Below are 18,475 nucleotides of genomic sequence, written 5' to 3'. Positions count from 1 at the left end.
TTTTCGATGTTTTAATCTGCACAGACTTGACCATCAAGTGGTTGCAGTATAACTTCTATTTTCTTTTCGTGTAGTTCATAATTAATGTCACTAAATTTCAGCGTCACTCCAGGGTAAATATCTCATTTCGTTCGTTGAAATGTATTTGGCATTTTTTACATATATATTATTCTACTTCTTTACAAAAATCGAACTCAATAAACAAATAGAAATAAATTGTATTTCTTTGATTATGTTACAATTCATTATCGCGCAACGAAAATGTGTTTTTTAAAAAGGAAAACAAAATAAACCTTTTTCTTCTTTCTTTTACCGATTTTCTTTTAAAAATACAACTTACCATAAATATTTTTTAAATATCTAAAGCAGACGTTCGTACACGTGAGAAAATACGTTTTAATGGCTTCTTCAAAGAAATGATTAATATAAAAAACGTCTCTAAAAATCTATTTTGGAGTTCTGTATTAAAGCAGCGATTTTATTTCAATGTCACAGAAGTGGCGATAAACCAATCGGCTTTATGCTTCCGTTTGTCATCGTCAGGTTTTGCATATGCATTTTAAAAACTATTTTATTTAGACCTACATATTTTTGAAACTCATGTCAGAGCCAACTTGACATTGCTTTCTGCGTGCTGTTTATCCATTTCCAGACTTAGCAGCACCGGTTATCTGGACCTTTTTATTAATCATCTCACCGGAAACCCGCAGTGTCTGCAGAACAGGAGAACCTGGGGAGGTTCCTGTTTTCTAGCACTGGATAATGAAAATCCCATGATCTCCGGTCCGTGCGGTTCATTGCTGGTCACCACATCTAATTCAATTCCGAGACTCTGGTCGTGGGTAGATTTAAACCAGCATCAATCAAATTTGGGCTACTCACCTCAAGAGCCAGCGCTTAGGAGCAATTTGTCCAATGTTGGGCCTATATTATATATTTCCCCCAGAAATAAACCATTACCTCAAAAAAAAAATGCTAACTCAAAAAAACTTGTCCAGTGGTTAAAGCAAACAAATATCAGACGCAAATCTCCTACAGAAAAAAATCCATCGACATCAAGGAAACAGCCTTATTGACCATTTCTAATCCAATGCTTATTTAAACCTGCGACGTTGATTGTCTGCTAGTTTATGTTTGACTTCATTCGGGGGAAATGGACCAGCTGAGAGTAGCAAAGTATCCATTTAAATCATAAAAATAAGAATTGATATGCGGCTACATAAATTGACACTTGACAAACGACCCAGATTTGTTTTACGGGAAATTGCAGGCTATTTTTCAGTCTCCGTTACGCATGCGTCACCGCCTATCAGAGCCGCTTTGCCAACAGTCCCCAGCCTGCTTTTAAACGCATTTAGGGATTATTTATTTTTGGCTCTGGCGTGTGTCCGCTGTATCGAGGCCTTGCCGATACATCCAGATGGTTTTGCTGAAGTGTATGTTTACGGATTCCTGGAGATTGTGCGGAGTGAGGCTGCACCGGTCTGTCCTTCATTAAGCCACTCAGAGCATGGAGGCTTTTATCACGACAGACTGCGCTTTCATAACGACATGTTGCCGGACACACAGCGTTTCTGTGTCTGCGCTACTGTGCAGAGCGAGCCTCCTCATTCATGGCCGATAGAGAGGATGTTAAATGCTCCTTTTAAAGTGCTGAGACGTTAGAGTTGAAGATAACGCCTGCAAGGGGCCTTTAGCTTGTTGTATGACTGCACCCTTCAGCTGCAAATGTTTCAGATAACATCAATGATTTTTGGTTAAACTAGGCCTGTTAGAGACTGGTTCCTTTGTGCATTTGCGCCAAAAAGCTAAAAATGTATAACATAAAAGTTCTCATTGTGATTATTTTTATTTTAAACTGACAGAACTGACAATTTTCATAAACTTTAGTATTGCTGTGGCCTATATGCACCTTTATGGTAGTTCTGCCTTGAATTTTAATCAAAAAATCCCTCATTTCTAAAACACAGAGAGAACTACACTGAGCAGATATTGCAACAAGTCTTTTTATTTTGTTTATTTATGTATTGATTGATTGATATATTAGTCATATTAATGCCAATTTCCATTCTAATTAGTTCTGAAATATTGCACTATTTGTCAGTGCAGACTGTCACACGGTGTCTTCTGGTTTGAAAATCATCAGGGGGCTGACTGAGCAGTTTAGTATGAGGTGATCTTTGTAGCGGAGAAGTATGGAAAAATGTTTCTGTTCAGCGATTTATGCTCCTGCAAAGTTCTATGGAAAATAGTTTTGTTTCATGCAATCAAATTCATCAGAAAAACAAAAAACAAAACATTTATAGTTTATTTGTCTGCGTAAGTCTGTGTCCCTTCATCACTGATGTGGACAGGTCTTCTACTGTGTGTTGTGGCTGTGGGTCCTTTTTGCTGCTAACACTCACTGGGTTCCAGTGTGCACTATGACGCCTCGTATGAGGTCAGAGAGAGGACAGCAGTCCTACTTCCCATTTTCCTTCACCCCCCCACTCCCCAAACAAGCACCACTACAGCAGACCAACTTAAGCTTTAGCTTCCCATAATGCACCTCTCTAGCCAACTGACCCCAAGGTCGGCAGCTGTCAATCTTAGCCTCAGCTGGCTCTACAGCTTCTGGACATTGACTGGAGGATGTGAGGGAGGCCTCTGAGAGGAGCCCCGGCTCTGCATATGGGATCATCTCTGTGCATTCATGGTGCCTAATTAAATTAGCAATCCTTCTCCTATTCTAATGCAAACCTCAGGTTGAATTGCCACCCTGAACGTGAGAGGAAAGGCCCCAGGCACTGATACCCGGACAAAGACAGCCAAAGTTGTACTTCATTCTAGCTGGCAGTCTGTGATGGTATCCATGTGGCAGGTGGATCGTAGCAACCCCTCCATCTTCTTGCTTGCTTTTGGGGTGGGATGGGGTGTGTTTGTGTGTGTCTGGGTGTTGGGGGGCGGGCGGGGGGGGGGGGGGGGGGGGGGGGGTTACTGAGAAAGACTAGGTCACATGTGACAAACTGTATTCACCTTCATATTGCACTGATAAATTATTGCATGTACGTCTTAAAGGCATTAGAGCCTGAATATTTTACTCAGCAGACTATTAAAGTGTGTGTGTGTGTGTGTGTGTGTGTGTGTGTGTGTGTGTGTGTGTGTGTGTGTGTGTGTAAGTGAGAGGATGTAAGGTTTCACAGGTCGCCCTGTAGACGTGGAAGTGACTTTAGCTTGAGGGCTGCACAGTGTGCAGTGAGAGTGCAGGGTCACCTTTATCCTATCTGTCTGTGCCCAGAGCAGGGAAGGCAGTGGAAGGAGGTTGGGGTGGTGGTGGGGAGTTGTAGGACTCCCAACAGGCTGAACTGATTTCCTGTACAGGGTCATGCCCAGGACAGACTTGGAGGACAAGGGTTTAAGACCGCAGGGAGTAGCAAGCGGCACTGGTCATGACACATACCAGGAGAGTTGATGCTATTTTCTGCTATTTCAGTGTTTTTAACCAACACATACTTACATACATACATATCTGTCTGATTTACTCAGATTTGCACATAATGTGCTCGTTTAATAATGGAAAAGTACAGTACTTGGTTTAAGGCTGGAATTTCAACATCTATTTTAGTCTAAAAGTAGGAGCTTTAAGTTCTTGAATGAATGGATCCTCCACAACACCAAGATTGATTAGCCAAGCCACAGCACACATGAATTTCTATATAGACCTAAAGAAGACCTTGATTCCTCAACAAATCTAACATACCCACACAATCCACTGCATCTTGTGCTCTCTTGATGCAATATTCATATAAACACTGTAACCTGGGGCAGCTCAGAGATCATAGCATGGTCCTTCTTCCTCTTGCCCACATTTCTGGAATGCATTTACTCAGCTGGGTCTGTGAAAGAGAGCTCTGCTGCCTCGGGCCACTGAGGGCATGCTTATCATGAGATTTGAGGAGCATATATACGTGGCTGCAATGTGTACATCTTAAAACTTGTACACCTCTAACGGTGTTAAGAGGTTTTTAATGGTGGTCAGCCAGACAACTACACCTAAGCTTAAATTTATGAGGAGGAACACACTTAGAGTGTGGGAGGATAAAAGGTGGCACTGTGGTTGTGATTAACATGACAACTCGACTGACCCACACATGTTAATCTAAGTCATGTTACTCATAAATGTCATTATGCCTTATATCTAAGGTCACTAATCATTTTAAACTTTAAGGGGCTCTTCTCTTTAATACAAGCAGCATTGTCTTTGAGATTCGAGTCCAGAAAAAGTTTTGTTTTATTCCAGAAACACACTTTTTGTGAGAGAATGGGTAAAAGAGGGAGGTTATTTTTTTTTATCATCTGCTCACTCCTTAATGGACAGTGATTGTTATTAATATATTTCTCATTGATTCATTTGGCGGATTTGTTTTTTGTTTTATTTCTTTTTACAGAAAGAATTGCAAGTTTTCTCAGATTTCTTTAATTTTTTTGTAGCTCACTTTGTGAGCAAATTTCTTTCTGCAGAGAATTCCCCACACTCAGCCGAAAGGTGGATACGCTGATACTGAAGAGCATAAACTGGAATTGTAGGAAGCTCATGTGGCCTCTCTGGCCAAATGGACCCTTGTTTACGCACTTGTCCATCACTGGAGCCGTGTGAGGCCTCAGGTATCCAGAGAGATGTCCCCAAACCCAACAGCACCATGGCAGAACCTGGTAAGTGCACAGTGTTTACATGAGGTTTGTCTAGATCAGAGATAAGGTGTTAATCAAAAAGCCTTTTCAGTTAATGCTGAGTCTGTTTCTGAGGATGTTTTCATCTAAAGGGCAAAAATGAAACATTGATCTAGTGCACAAAATATAATTTTATGACCTTATTTTTGATATCGCTGTTTTATAGTAGAAGACTCTTATTAAAGCCGATGTCACGTAGTTAACAGGACAAAAAGAAGAAAAAAACGCACAATCTAAGAATAAAATGGCATAATTAAAACTGTGTATCAGCAGGGAAATGTTATGAGCCTCATAACTATTGTTTTGTTTTTATTATTTCTTTCACTATTATTTAGCACAGCCGCATGAACTCGGCTTCATAGTTTAGAGGAGAACGACACACTGAAGACTCATGCACACACACATGCAACAAAGTTGGTATTTTGCATTTAATCTGTCTGACTTCTACGGTAACAATTACCGATATTTCGGCCGATTACTGTTTCAGAGATGGCTGCTTATTGAGGTGTTTTTTTTTCTTACTCCCATTTTGTAAGTGGATTAGAAATGTTCTTGCGGTTAAAAAAAGCATTTCATACCGCCTCTAAAATCTCGTCCTTTACAAACGAGCTCCTGGAAAGGATATGTACTCTTTAATATATATTTATAACATTTTTTTGTCACCGACAGCGTATTTTTAACGAACACAATTTTATAATTTTCATGATCTATTAAAAAAAAGCAAAAACAAAAGAAATCAAAAGAAAACAAACAAAACAAAACCAAACAAAAAAAGGTTATCACAGTGGAAAAACCCCCACTTTTAATGTTTTTATCAGTAATTACCTTATTTGATCATTTATAACAATTTTATCGTCCCAGCGACGTCGGAATTCATTTGAATGGACACCGCAGACACCAAAAGCAACACTAGGGCTTTGTCCCATTTGTTAAAAGTCATTTTAATATCACAAATAAAAGTCACAAAACAGCGAATACTATTGTTTTCTTTTATCTAAAAAGATATATATGTCACCTTTTCTGGTCACAGGACAAGTTTGTATATGTATCATCAATAGGATGTACAAAAAAAATAAATAAAGAAAGAAAATAACGTTGCTACGTATTCAATACTTCATACCTGTTTTTCATATAGATCAGAATTATAATATATATAATTTTAATGCATATAACATATATATTAGAATGAAAAAAAAAGTTCAATGAAATAAAACACTAACGGGCAGAGTTATGGTATCCGCCATTTTTTATCGTTATTATTATTATTATTATTATTATTATTATTATTATTATTATTATTATTTTATCTTGTCACTTTTCTGTGCGTAAACTGCACCGTCTGATGCCTGCCTCTCCTGTCTCGCTTGATTTCGTGATTAGGATCGTAACAGCATATGAAACAGAAATTAAATGCTTAATTGGAAGGACAGAAACCACACGTGATTGAATTTTTGGCGGATTATGTCAGACTTGTGGAGAAACGTTCTCTCTCTCCCCCTACCTCGCTCCTTTTCTCTCTCTCTGTCTTGCTCTCTCTCTCTGTCTGTCTGTTTGTCTCTCGCACACACACACACACACACACACACACACACACACACACACACACACACACACACACACACACACACATGTGCGCGAGCGCGCGATCAGTCCCGGTTTCACGGGTCTTTGTTTCTGATCTGTTAAATCCCACCCACTTGACATGAACATAGAGGAGAAAAAAAATCTCTCACTCGGGCGCCCACGTTAACGGCACCCAGTTGCTGTTGTCGACACAGCCTGCTGGACCTGTAAGATGGAGACGGAGAGCTGTTTGCCTTTCTCTTCGCAGACCAGCAGGAGGACGCCAACAAACTCTCCGGGACTCGAGCACGGCGGCTCCAGCTCCTTTCTCCCCTGCGATGAGCTCCAGAAATCGCACCTTCCTCCGCCTTCTCTTCCACACCGTCTCAGCCTGAGAGGGGATCTCTACGCGACCGCAATGGGGAGGTTTGGTGATGCTGTGGTGGACTTTACGCACGGCGCTTCTCCAGCGAACCCGACCGGTTCACCGTCCAAACACAGCAAGTTCTTGGACAGTATCAACCAGGACCAGAAAGGGGTGGCAATAAGCGGCAAACCGTCGTTTTATGAGAACAACACGGACGGTGAGTTAAAGAGTTTTTGAGTGAACATTTACTGGAATTAGCCGCGTCTTAACTATCTCAGTTTTAACTAAAACAAAGTGCAGTAGCTTGATAGCGGGCTTTGGATCAAATAAGAATCATTAAAAGTACTTTACGTTTGATTTGCCCCACCCCCTTTTTAAATTTTTTGTAACTTAGGTTTTTCTAAAGAAAATGCTCGCCATCATTCACTTGGCAACTGGTTGAAAAAAATAAGTAAATGGGAAAATCAAATATGGAAATCATTTTACACTTTTTTTTCTGGTTATTCAATTCAGTGGATCCTTTTTACAAATAATTTTTAGTATGCTGCATTTTGTGTACTTTTCATATAGTAATAAAAATAAAACAAAAGTGCATTTATGCAAAGAAAAGTGTGGTTGCAATAAAAATGTCACCAAGTTTTCTTTTTTCACTTAACAGTCCTTGATGTGAAGTTACAGAGGTTAAAGGTCAGCCTAACAGCAAGTTGGGTGTGTCATTAGACTACTACTCTTCTTTTCAGGCCAGCACTCAGCTTGGTATCTCTGTGTTTTTGCAGACGCTCACGCTTTCAGTTTCTCCTTCTTTTGCAGACTTTTTGGTCACACAAAACAGAACTGACTTTGTTTTGCAAGCACGGAGTTGCACAAATGTCAGACACGATCGCCCACAAATGTCCATCTTGGGAAGGAAAGCAACCGCTGTATATGTTGAACTGAAGCCTGAAGAAATTATGTGGTCTTTCACTTGTTTATTGGTGCTGATGATTCTGCAAAGCAGCAGAGGATATCAGCCCCGATAAGCTTCTCGGTATATCAGTGTCCAGAATAATATACATTAGTTTCATTCAAGTTAATGCCAACGACAGCGAACACATTCATTAAATTTTCTTTTGCACAATTACTTATGATAACACGATAATATCAGCCGGCTTCTTTCGAAATTAACTTTTATTTTAATTCTTGCTCAAGGAAAATGAGGTGTGCGTGCTTCCCCTTTTCCTTTTCTGTCTTTATCTCGTGCGCGCACACAGACATGCGCAAGATTTCCACTCATAACTACTTAAGTAGTTTGATTTATTTTGCAGTTTAATGCTTATTGGTGCGAGTGTGTAAACCAGCGCATGTACGTGCAGAACACGTGCGCGCGCGTGTGTGTTCTTACGTTTTCTCTTTTAAACTTTCAAAAGCAGACGCGTCTTCCTGTTTCGTCTGCAGTGAGAGGAAAGTTTAACGTAAAAAACCCCAAAACTTTTTTACATTGGTTTGTAATATTTTCTAGTTTTTCGCAATCAGCTATATTCTACTATAAAAGTTGAAAAAAATTAGAACGGTCAGATTTTAACTCAGTTATGGTGATTAGCCGATCTGTGGCTTTATCGTCGGGCACTAAAAGATTAAAATTTTAAAAATACTATATAGAAAAAACCCAACGATTCTGAAATGCAAAAGCAGTCCTTTATTTTTGCTTTTCTTTCTTTCATTTGTTATTTGGGAAGATGTAAATTCTTTTGGTGAAAAGAGAAAAATTCAGTTTTAATGATTGCACGTTGTTTTTGTATTTATTAGACTCATCTTCGTTGACACTCATTTTCTTTACGTCTGTTTGTTTGTGTTTGTGACTGTGGCGTAGCTGCCACAGTTGAGTTTTTTTTAGATAAACTGCATGCACAGGCTTAATATTTCTTTTATTATTCCTATTTTACTCCTCAGAAATATGCCACACATACCTTCATTTTTTTCCAATCATGTTTAACCTTCTTATACTCCACAGATACCATGTGCTATAATAACTTAATATTTTAACTGTGCAACTTAATAACTTACTACACCAATCACGGCTAATAAATATTCTTTATTCAGAACTGAACAAATTCAGAATATTTTAAAACCTCGGAGTAACATTTTGTCCAAATTTAAGACAAATTTAAAACATTAAAATCCATAGCAAAATGCCTGGAACAATGCCATTTAAATTTCCACAGTCGCAAAACAATAGCTCATCGTGCTCGCAGCATGATATTCCTGCCTTTTCATTTTGAACTTATCTCCTTTTTGCCTTTTCCTGCATTTCATATAGATCTCCAATTACACTTGAGTATAGTCATAGCGGATATGGGTGCTTGACAAGGTAAAAGCTCAATGCCCCCTTTTTTTTCCTGCAGTTGAGTATATTTTCAGCATGTGGTGTAAGGTTGGAACTAATGGACTTGAGGAAATTAATGTTGCAATAAAGAGTGTTCTCTGTTGGGCCCTATATTGAATTAAGAGCACAGCAAAGTAGTGTTTCAGCTGCCCAGAGTGAGTGAGTGCCTCCTGAAAGATGGAAAGTGGTTTTGTTTCGTAGCTCAGGGTTAAACATAATGAACTTGGACAACAACATCCAAACACTGCAGGAGGAGCCCTTTCCATGGTCTGTTAACAGGAAGGAAAGTAACGCTTTGAGATTTTCCCTCACTCCTGAATGTAAATGGCAGAATATATAGAATTAGTCCAAAACAATCATGTGCTTTAACAGATAAAAAAAATTGTGTTTCTCTTAGACTTTCTCTACATGCAATGTAAAGAGCCTGGGCGGGACTGTTGCTGTGTATTGCTGCTGTATAAATAACAGTTAATTCCTCTCTTCAGATATTTGTGACATATTTCAACAAGTTCCTATCAAGTGTAGGTGACCCTGAAAATGCCCTTTGTTCTGCATATTTTAATCAGCAGGTTAAAGTTTAGCCAGCTTTTTGAGTATTTTCTACCTAAATATGGCTCGTCTGGCTAATCGGAGTAAATCTGAATTTGTGTTGCTTGTGCATTTTCTCTGGCGGCTCACAGTTTTTAGTATAATTTGGGACTATTTTCTCAAACTGAGAAAATAGTCACATACATCACAGACAAAACTTTTGATGTGATACACAATTTGTGTTTATTTTAACTGCAGTGTGTTGGTTTTAAAATGTGTCCATGTGGGCCAAAGCTGTTTCCAGGTGAGCTGTGCTGGTTTAAAAAGGACTGCTCATCTCTATTTCTTTGCACAAGGGCCTGAAAAAGCTTTCAGCAACTTTGTATAAACTATGTGAAAAGAAAAAGGAAAGTACACAAAATCAACTCTTTCTGACCAACAGGTCATAAAGGCCAAAATGAGCAGCAGCAAGACAAACAAACCAGATCATTCATTATGTTTGCAGAGATTTGTACTTAAACAATTGTAAAATCTAAATAAAATTTGGCGTTCCATAAAAAGTCATTTAAGCTGTATCTTCAGGCAATGATAGTCTCAAATGATTAAATTTCAGTGTATATATTGATGCAGATGGACTTAGAAAAAACTGTTAGAATTTGTATATGATTTTATATTTTTTTAGTGGATGTGTAACTTTTCCTTTGCGTTTTCCTGCCTTGCTTCAGTTCGGGACAAAGACACTCCAAAAACCATGGGCTATCCTGGGATTGTCACGGACTGTTGTGGCAAGCTCAAAGAGCCAGGCAGTGGTTTACAAGGAGATTCTATCGCTGACTCCATTGACTTATCTGGCAAAAACAAGAAGCGACGTAATCGCACGACCTTCAGCACATTTCAACTGGAGGAGCTGGAGAAAGTGTTTCAAAAGACACACTACCCCGACGTGTACGCCCGGGAGCAGCTGGCGCTGCGGACGGAGCTCACTGAGGCTCGGGTTCAGGTATGCCAGGGCAACTCCATCACAGTTGACACCTTTTTTATTTTCTAAATGTAATCAGAAGAAAGTATGATGCCCTAACAAAAAGTTGTCTTCTGGAAATTTACTGTTATACTATTTTGTGTTATAATATATTTTATTTTTAAAAGGTTTGGTTCCAAAATCGCAGAGCCAAATGGAGGAAACGAGAACGCTATGGGAAGATCCAGGAGGTTCGCAACCATTTTGCTGCTACATATGACATTTCTCTTCTTCCTCGCCATGACGCATACCAGGTAGGCCAATGTAGCTCTCACATGGCATGCATGTTGTAGTCGTAAACTTAACATCATAAAACCTGCTGAGAGATTGCTTTTTGTTTTCACTGTACAGGACTGAACAATATTAAAACTTTTGCTGATATCATTCTAAATCTCTTCCTATCCAGATGCAGAGCAATCTGTGGCCGGGGGCAGCTTCAGGAGGAGGCGGTGGTTCAGGTGCAGGCTGTGTCCTAGGGGCTGACTCTATCTCCTCATCCTGCATGAGTCCGTACCCTCACCCCCACAGTAATCTGCAGGGCTTCATGGGCATGCCCACATCCTCCAGCCACCCGCACCATCACCATCACCCGCCTCACCATCCAGGCATCAACAGTCTCTATTCTCTCCACGGCTTCCCAGGAGGCCTCGGGTCGCCTTCCATCGAGGGCCCCGAGACCGAATACAAGCCAACAGGCCTGGTGGCGCTGAGGATGAAAGCCAAAGAACCAGGCAGCATTCTCTCCTGGCCAACATGACCATAATAATGCCAGCTCCCCATTATGCACTGACTGAGCCGCAGCATATTACAGTCGTCACCCATACACGATCCCAGATGTACATTTGTGGATTTGACTCGAATATTTCCTCCAAACATTTATATAAATCAACTTAGAGACGTGTTGCTATTCAGAACTGTTGGAACAGGCATTTTGCAAACAATAAGGCCAACTTGAGAATCTTGCACAAAACCCAACTTATTAATACAAACATTCTTGTTTCCAGTTCTTATTTTGTATCACAGTGCTGAGACCAAAGAGGAGAATTATTTAAGCATGTAAAAAATGTATCATATTAATCCCTTTTAATGTCTGTTGTGTTGTGCGTGAGTAATAAAGGGCTCCATGTAAATTTAACTGTCTTATTCAGCAGCAAACTATTTTGGGGAAGATGGATTTTCTTTTTCTTTCTTTTTTCAAAATGAACAAAAACCATCTCAGTTATAATTATTTTAGCCATGACTCTTTTGCAAAATAATAGCCATGTTTGCGATGCAAATATAACTGGCAATGTGGTTATGAGGTAAAAATACTTTACAGACTGTGGAGAAAAAAAAGGTTTCTGCTGTGCGGAAAGTGTACAGAGTGAATGTGCAGCCCGCTAGGCTTCACTTCAAGTTGCACTCCATGCATCAGGGGAAAGTGGCAGGTTCATAATGGAAAAACTAACCTGGTGACCACACTTCACTACTGATAATAAAGTAGATAACCACAGATGGTTATGTATTTGTCATGCATGTCCTACCATGTGAGGTGTTTAATCGATTACTGTGGCTCGCAGCATATTTTGTATGCTGAGGCCAGGTCAAGGTCAAATGTCTTCTGCATCCATGTGTACAAGCAGAATAGAACAGAATATACTCACATTATCCTGAATGCTGTCCTAATAATCGTTTTCAGAAAAATCTCCCCAAACAATTTATGTTATTGTCAAGGAAACATTGAATTGCACGGTACATCCCATATGGTGTGAATTACTAAATGCCAGTGCATTCATGTCAAACTGGCAAACATTTCAATCTGTGAGACTGATGTGAATTGAGAAAAAGAGTTTCACTGCGGGACAAAGCCCCGCCAAGCTGAACTCACTCCCCGGGAGTGTGCATGGCTTTCAGGGGAATATATTGGCTCCCCTTTGTCTTTGCCTGCTTCGGTTTGACAGCGATGCAGGGGCGGATTAGCTGCCTTCCCCTAAGTCTGTGCCGGAGTTTCCTGAGAGCCACTAACATGTGGTTCCAATAGAAGAATGCAGAAAGCCATCAGAAACACTTTCCACACCCACAGCTTCAAATTCCAGCCAGTCCCTGGGAGACGGCAGCTCTCACTGCAGTCACATAGTCCCCCTGATTAATTCCCAGATTAAGAGGAGAAGATAAGAAGACCTGTCAGAAGGGATTGAGGAGATTGCTGTGTTTAGGAAAGCTAGAGAAATAGCAGATGGTGGATCAGAGCTTAATTTTGATATTTATTTTTACAGTGTGAGCAGGTTAATCAAATCCACCCGTAAACAAAAGAGGAAGCTTGGTGGTTTACTGATTTTGATATTTTTATTCCTTAAAACAGTCAGAACAGCTGTAATAGATTAACTCAGGGGCTCATGATCATAATTTGGCTTATTCTACTTCAAAAATGTCTCAGAGTGAACACACGGTGATGTCATTTCACTATAGGGGGCCATAGGTTTTCATCAAGCTCTCATTAAAGTTATCATGCTGTTGCATTGGCTTTGATCTGTGTTAAATCAATGTATCAGGATCCAAAGAGCCTCTATGAGTTTTTCAGAAAGAAATGAAAAATGATGAGTCATCGCTGCACAATGCTAGAGCTAATCATCACTCAGTATGTCAGGGTTGCTAGCTGTAGACTGTCACAAGAGCCTGGAAGCTAGTATACCCTCGGCCTCATTATTTGACTAAAAAAATATGATTTAAGGCTCATTAAAGTCTGTAAAGCTGACTGCTGGCCACTGCTCTGAGCTTTGATCTCAACAAGATTGATCTTGGCTTCAAGGTGCAGCTATTGAGACACAACAGATAAGCTACTTTTATTTAACATATCCCACTAAGGTAAACAAAGTAGTGCACTGTGTGATTGACTCGGTTTCAGCAGTTTGTCAAGGCTGCTTCCAAAATTTTATCGCTAGGAAAAATGTTTTGGCAGTTCATTCGAGAAAATCAAATATTCAGAATATAAAATGTTTGTGCCGAAGTGCAAACAGCAGTGCTTGATTTGAGCCAAAGCATGACTTGTAAAAAATGGGGAAATACTGTGAGACATTAAAGAGCAGACATTAGTAGGTTGTGATGCTTTCAACTTAAAAACTAAAGTGTTTTAATCGTCTCCATGAAAAGGCTGTAATATCTACTGCTACATGTGGCCTACACTGTAGCAGATATTAGTCAATATCAGCAGCTTGATTTGCTCATATAGTTGCCAGGAAAGGCCCTTTCCGCTCAACGCTAAGGGGAGTGGGCTGCTGCACTTTCTGTTCAATACTGCCATCTTGTGGTACTGGATCTAATTGAAGATAAAAGGATTATCTGCTGGCCCCGACACCATAATTAAGTCTCACCTCCCGGGAAAAACGAAATGAATAATATTCTTACAAAACCTGCCCACAGTATTATGCTACAGTTAACAGTGAATGGACAGCAGAAACTGGCGTTGTGATATAAGCAATAAGATTTATCTTAAGTCTTAAGGTGCAACCATTTAGACCTAACAAATAGGCCACTTTTATTTAAATAAGTAGAATAGCATACAGCTCAACAAAATAAAAATATAATATGACAATGCAAGTGTCTTAATAAGGTAAAAGCTTTTCTGAAATTTCAAAGGAATACAAAATACAAATAAAGTAAAATGTACGTTTATATTTAAACAAACACAAACAATTTCGATAACTTATTTATTAGTTTTTTTATTTTATACTCAATTTATTAAGAAAATATAAAAAATATAGTGCCTGCCGCTGGGTGATTGACGTGCGCTTTAAAGCTTCCCACCCACTTTCTAACCAATCAGAACGAAGGGGTGGGTCTTCGAGCTAATCTTTACAAAATGGCGACTGTTGTTGTTTTGCCGCAGGGTCAGTGAATAAACCTGTTTTTCACTTCAGTAAATTTCTGCATTAAATTGCAGAAAAAATCGCACCAAGGAAGAGCAAGTGTCCCGACGGTCGACACCAAGTGGGCCGAAATGAAAGGTAAAGAGCGGTCGCCGATTAAAAAACGCTCCCGGGCCCTGGACGATATTCGAGACAGGGGAGGATGCCATCCGACCAGCAAGAAAATGGGGGCTCTGTCCGTTTCCAGTGGGAGTAATAATGGAAACAGTTCGTCCAAAGGCGACGGCGGCTCGACAAGACGGAGTCTCCTCGGGGAAAAAAGAGACCGAGATTTCGACGGTCACAGCCGGACTGGAAATAATCACAGTTGTCAGTCTGCAGCTGCTGCCGCCGCCGCTGCAGCGAGCTCCGTGGGCAAAAACCACAACCTGAGCCTGACGCTGGATTTAGCCTCACCAAGGACCACCTCTCGGGGTGAGCCGCGGTTGCAGCCACCCAGCACAGAGAGTGAGTACAAAACGCTCAAAATCAGCGACCTCGGCACTCAGCTTAGCGACGAGGACATCGAGGACGGACTCTTTCACGAATTTAAAAAATTTGGCGATGTGAGCGTCAAGATAGGTCGTAGCAACGACGAGCGGATAGCCTTCGTAAATTTTAGGAAGCCGGAGGACGCCAGAGCGGCTAAGCACGCCAGGGGACGGCTGGTGCTGTACGACCGGCCGCTGAAAATCGAGGCGGTCTACATCAACCGGAGGAGAAGTCGGTCTCCGGTGGAGAGAGACGTGTACGGTGCGGCTCAAAGCCACAGACATTTGCAGAGACCCCTCTCGCCCACCGGGCTGGGATATAGAGACTACCGGCTGCAGCAGCTAGCCTTGGGACGGCTTCCTCCACCCCCACCCCCACCTTTGCCGAGAGAACTGGAGCGGGATAGGGAGTTCGCTCTGTTTGAAGCCAGAGCACGCCCAGCCTTCATTGCAGAACGGGCAGCTTTCCGAGAAGAGGATTTTATTTCTCCAGAAGATGACCAAAGAGCTAACAGGACGTTGTTTTTAGGCAATCTGGATATAACTGTCACAGAAGCAGACCTCAGGAGGGCCTTTGACAGGTTTGGAGTCATAACAGAAGTGGACATTAAGAGACCAACACGGGGGCAAACCAGCACGTATGGATTTCTGAAATTTGAGAATCTTGACATGGCTCATCGTGCTAAGCTTAGCATGTCTGGTAAAATAGTGGGCCGCAATCCCATAAAAATAGGCTATGGGAAAGCAACACCAACCACGCGCCTGTGGGTGGGTGGTCTTGGACCTTGGGTTCCCTTAGCTGCCTTGGCAAGAGAGTTTGATCGCTTTGGCACTATAAGGACCATTGACTACAGAAAAGGGGACACTTGGGCCTATATTCAGTATGAAAGTTTAGATGCTGCACAAGCAGCATGCACACACATGAGAGGCTTCCCACTGGGAGGTCCAGAGAGAAGACTTAGAGTGGACTTTGCAGACACTGAACATCGTTATCAGCAGCAGTTCCTGCAGCCTCTCCCAATACCACCATTTGACATGGTGGCTGAGTCATTTGTCCACCGTGCCACACCTGAACCACTGAGGGTCAGGGAACGAACTCCACCGCCGCTTCACTTCAGGGAGAGAGAGCTGTTTCCTGGAACTGACTGGCCCAATCCTGCTATTCGCGAGCGAGTACGTGCCTCACCTTTTGAGCCTCTGGAGCATTTGGACCGTGAGAGGCGAACTCGTGAGCCCTGGTCTTTGGAAAGAGAGCTGCAGGGGCGAGAGCCTGCTCGAAAGCGGCGCATATTGGAGGACGGACGCCACATAGACCACTCCCCTGACAGCACTGAGAGGACAGTAAGACGCAGACGTGCTTCTCCAGATGCCAGTCCTGGAGGCAGCAGCAGAGATGGGGGGCGCTTTAGTGACTCAGAACGCCCCCTGCGGGGCGAGAGAGCCTCTCCTGCGACAGAACGCCACAGCAGCCTTGAAAGAAGCGTGTCAGACCGAAGGCCCAAAAGCCAGAGTCTGTCTGATAAGGGACTTTCAAGCAACATTATTTCAGCAGTTGGAGAGCGCAAGCGCAAGGCAATCGATGGTGGCAAAGGACCAGCCAAGAGAGAACGTTCTGAGAGCAGCTCAAAGGGAGGCCAGCCATCCAAGCTGGATGGCACCAAACTCAGTTTGGCCTGGCATGGTATGCTATTGTTGAAGAACAGCAACTTTCCAGCCAACATGCACCTGTTAGAGGGAGACCACAACGTCGCCAGCGACCTGCTTGTCGACAGCGCTACAGGAAGGCGAGTGAGCGAGCTAAAGATCACGCAGCGACTCCGGCTGGACCAGCCCAAGCTCGACGAGGTGTCTCGGCGCATCAAGGTGGCAGGTCCGGGCGGCTACGCAATCCTGTTGGCGGTTCCCGGCACCACAGAGGATGCATCTTCATCTGACCCTGCAGCTTCAACTCAGCGGCCGCTTCGCAACCTGGTGTCCTACCTCAACCAAAAACAAGCGGCTGGAGTCATCAGCTTGCCTGTGGGAGGAAGCAGAGATAAAGACAACACAGGGGTTCTTCATGCTTTCCCTCCCTGTGATTTCTCCCAGCAGTTCCTGGATTCCTCTGCCAAAGCTCTGGCAAAAAGTGAAGAGGACTATCTAGTCATGATTGTGGTCCGCGGAGCATCTTAAAGAAACAAAACACACTAAATTCAAATGGAATTAAAAAAAAAAAAAAAAAAAAAGGATCTGCTGTATGTCAGTAACTATTGCATGCTGTGTGTTCTGCATCATGGAGTACACTAGTATGGTTATTGAGTGTTATGTTACCATGTAAACCACTTAAAGGACAAACAGTGCCCCCCTGCAAAGCTAAAAGTATGTGTGTTTCTGAAGTTACTTTTCAGAGGTGTCAGTCACAATCATCAATCTGCAGTAATTTAGCCAAAATTCTGTAAAGCGGTTAAAGTTTAGTAAGCTTAATTTATGAACAGAGAAGTCATGCAGACTATATTTTTCTTTGTAGTTCATTTGCAGATTTAAAATGTTAGCCATCCAGGTCTGCAACAGAAAAAAGGAAAAAAGAAAAAGCAGGAGCGTTAGAAGTTTAAGAAGGGGACACAATAACAGCTCCATTTAAAATCGAACCAGAAACTCTGTGTTGAAACCTCACCTTCCACAGGGCGCTAACAGTAACAGAAGAAGACATGTTTCTATTATAATGTCATGCATTAGACAAACAGGTGCTGTTATTGTGTCCTGATATTTGCACCAGGCTTTCAGAAAATACAATTTTTTTTTTTCAAAGCTTTGAATTACAGTGCAATAATATGTCTACTATTACCACTTTTTGATGAAGGGAGACAAACGCGATTTGAATTGTTTTTCTTTTCTTTTTTTGTGTTAGAGGGTCGGTGAACTATCTCTGGTTACATTTCAAGGTCAAAACATGTTGCACAATTTTTCTCTCACCCACCACATTACAGCGTTGTCCCATCTCTCATTTATTTTTATCCTTAACAAAAAGTCAGGCAAATGAAGTGTGGTTCACTGAGGAAGAGTTGTGCAATGCCTTTTAAGTGTTACGATGCTCATGCTTGTCTGTCGCTGTGGATTTTGAAAACTGGAAAACATTGTGAAGGTCAGCAGATTCAACTTTCCTAGATACAGCTCAGTTTAATTGCATTAGAAATTCAGTTTGGAACAAAAGTACAGATTATGTTCAGGCTTGTTGTTTGGGTTTAGGTGTATTTGTCTTGTACTCCTCTGAATTGGAACGCCAAAATTGCAAGATAGACAATGAACTCAGTGTGAGTCCACTGGTAAAGCTAAATGGTCATGTCAACTCTGTATGAAATGCTGAATACTAACAGAATTTATTTTCAAGGGAACAGCCCATTACACATAGCGTAGTTTAAAAAACAAAACAAAAAAACAGCTACTAACATTTTTTTTTTTTTTTTCACAAAATATTTTATTTTGTGCATCCCTGTCTTTAGAAATGGTTGTGAAAATGTGAACTATGAAAAAGTATAATAGTAATGGATAAAAAGCTTAGAGGATTTTGTGTTG

General features: G+C 41.4%; 2 protein-coding genes across 2 annotated transcripts; both read left to right on the top strand.

The window, feature by feature from the left end:
* The first annotated feature begins 3,988 nt into the window (after positions 1-3,988).
* On the top strand, positions 3,989-11,842 carry alx3 (ALX homeobox 3). Its single transcript, XM_080899761.1, is given in 6 exon segments — positions 3,989-4,657; positions 4,659-4,692; positions 6,542-6,857; positions 10,256-10,530; positions 10,677-10,802; positions 10,955-11,842. Coding segments are annotated over 6 exon segments (1,167 nt in total). The 5' UTR covers positions 3,989-4,592; the 3' UTR covers positions 11,306-11,842.
* Positions 11,843-14,316: 2,474 nt separating this feature from the next.
* Positions 14,317-18,365, top strand: rbm15 (RNA binding motif protein 15). Its single transcript, XM_080898798.1, has one exon. The coding sequence runs from the start codon at positions 14,525-14,527 to the stop codon at positions 17,093-17,095; it is 2,571 nt and encodes an 856-aa protein (XP_080754924.1). The 5' UTR covers positions 14,317-14,524; the 3' UTR covers positions 17,096-18,365.
* Positions 18,366-18,475: the final 110 nt, after the last annotated feature.

This window comes from Rhamphochromis sp. 'chilingali' (genome assembly GCF_963969265.1).
Source record: "Rhamphochromis sp. 'chilingali' genome assembly, chromosome: 12".
Lineage (NCBI taxonomy): Eukaryota > Metazoa > Chordata > Actinopteri > Cichliformes > Cichlidae > Rhamphochromis > Rhamphochromis sp. 'chilingali'.
This window is presented reverse-complemented; position numbering and strand designations above follow the sequence as displayed.

Coding starts and splice junctions, on each gene's coding strand:
- rbm15 (XM_080898798.1), top strand. CDS start 14,525: ATGAAAGGTAAAGAGCGGTCGCCGATTAAAAAACGCTCCCGGGCCCTG.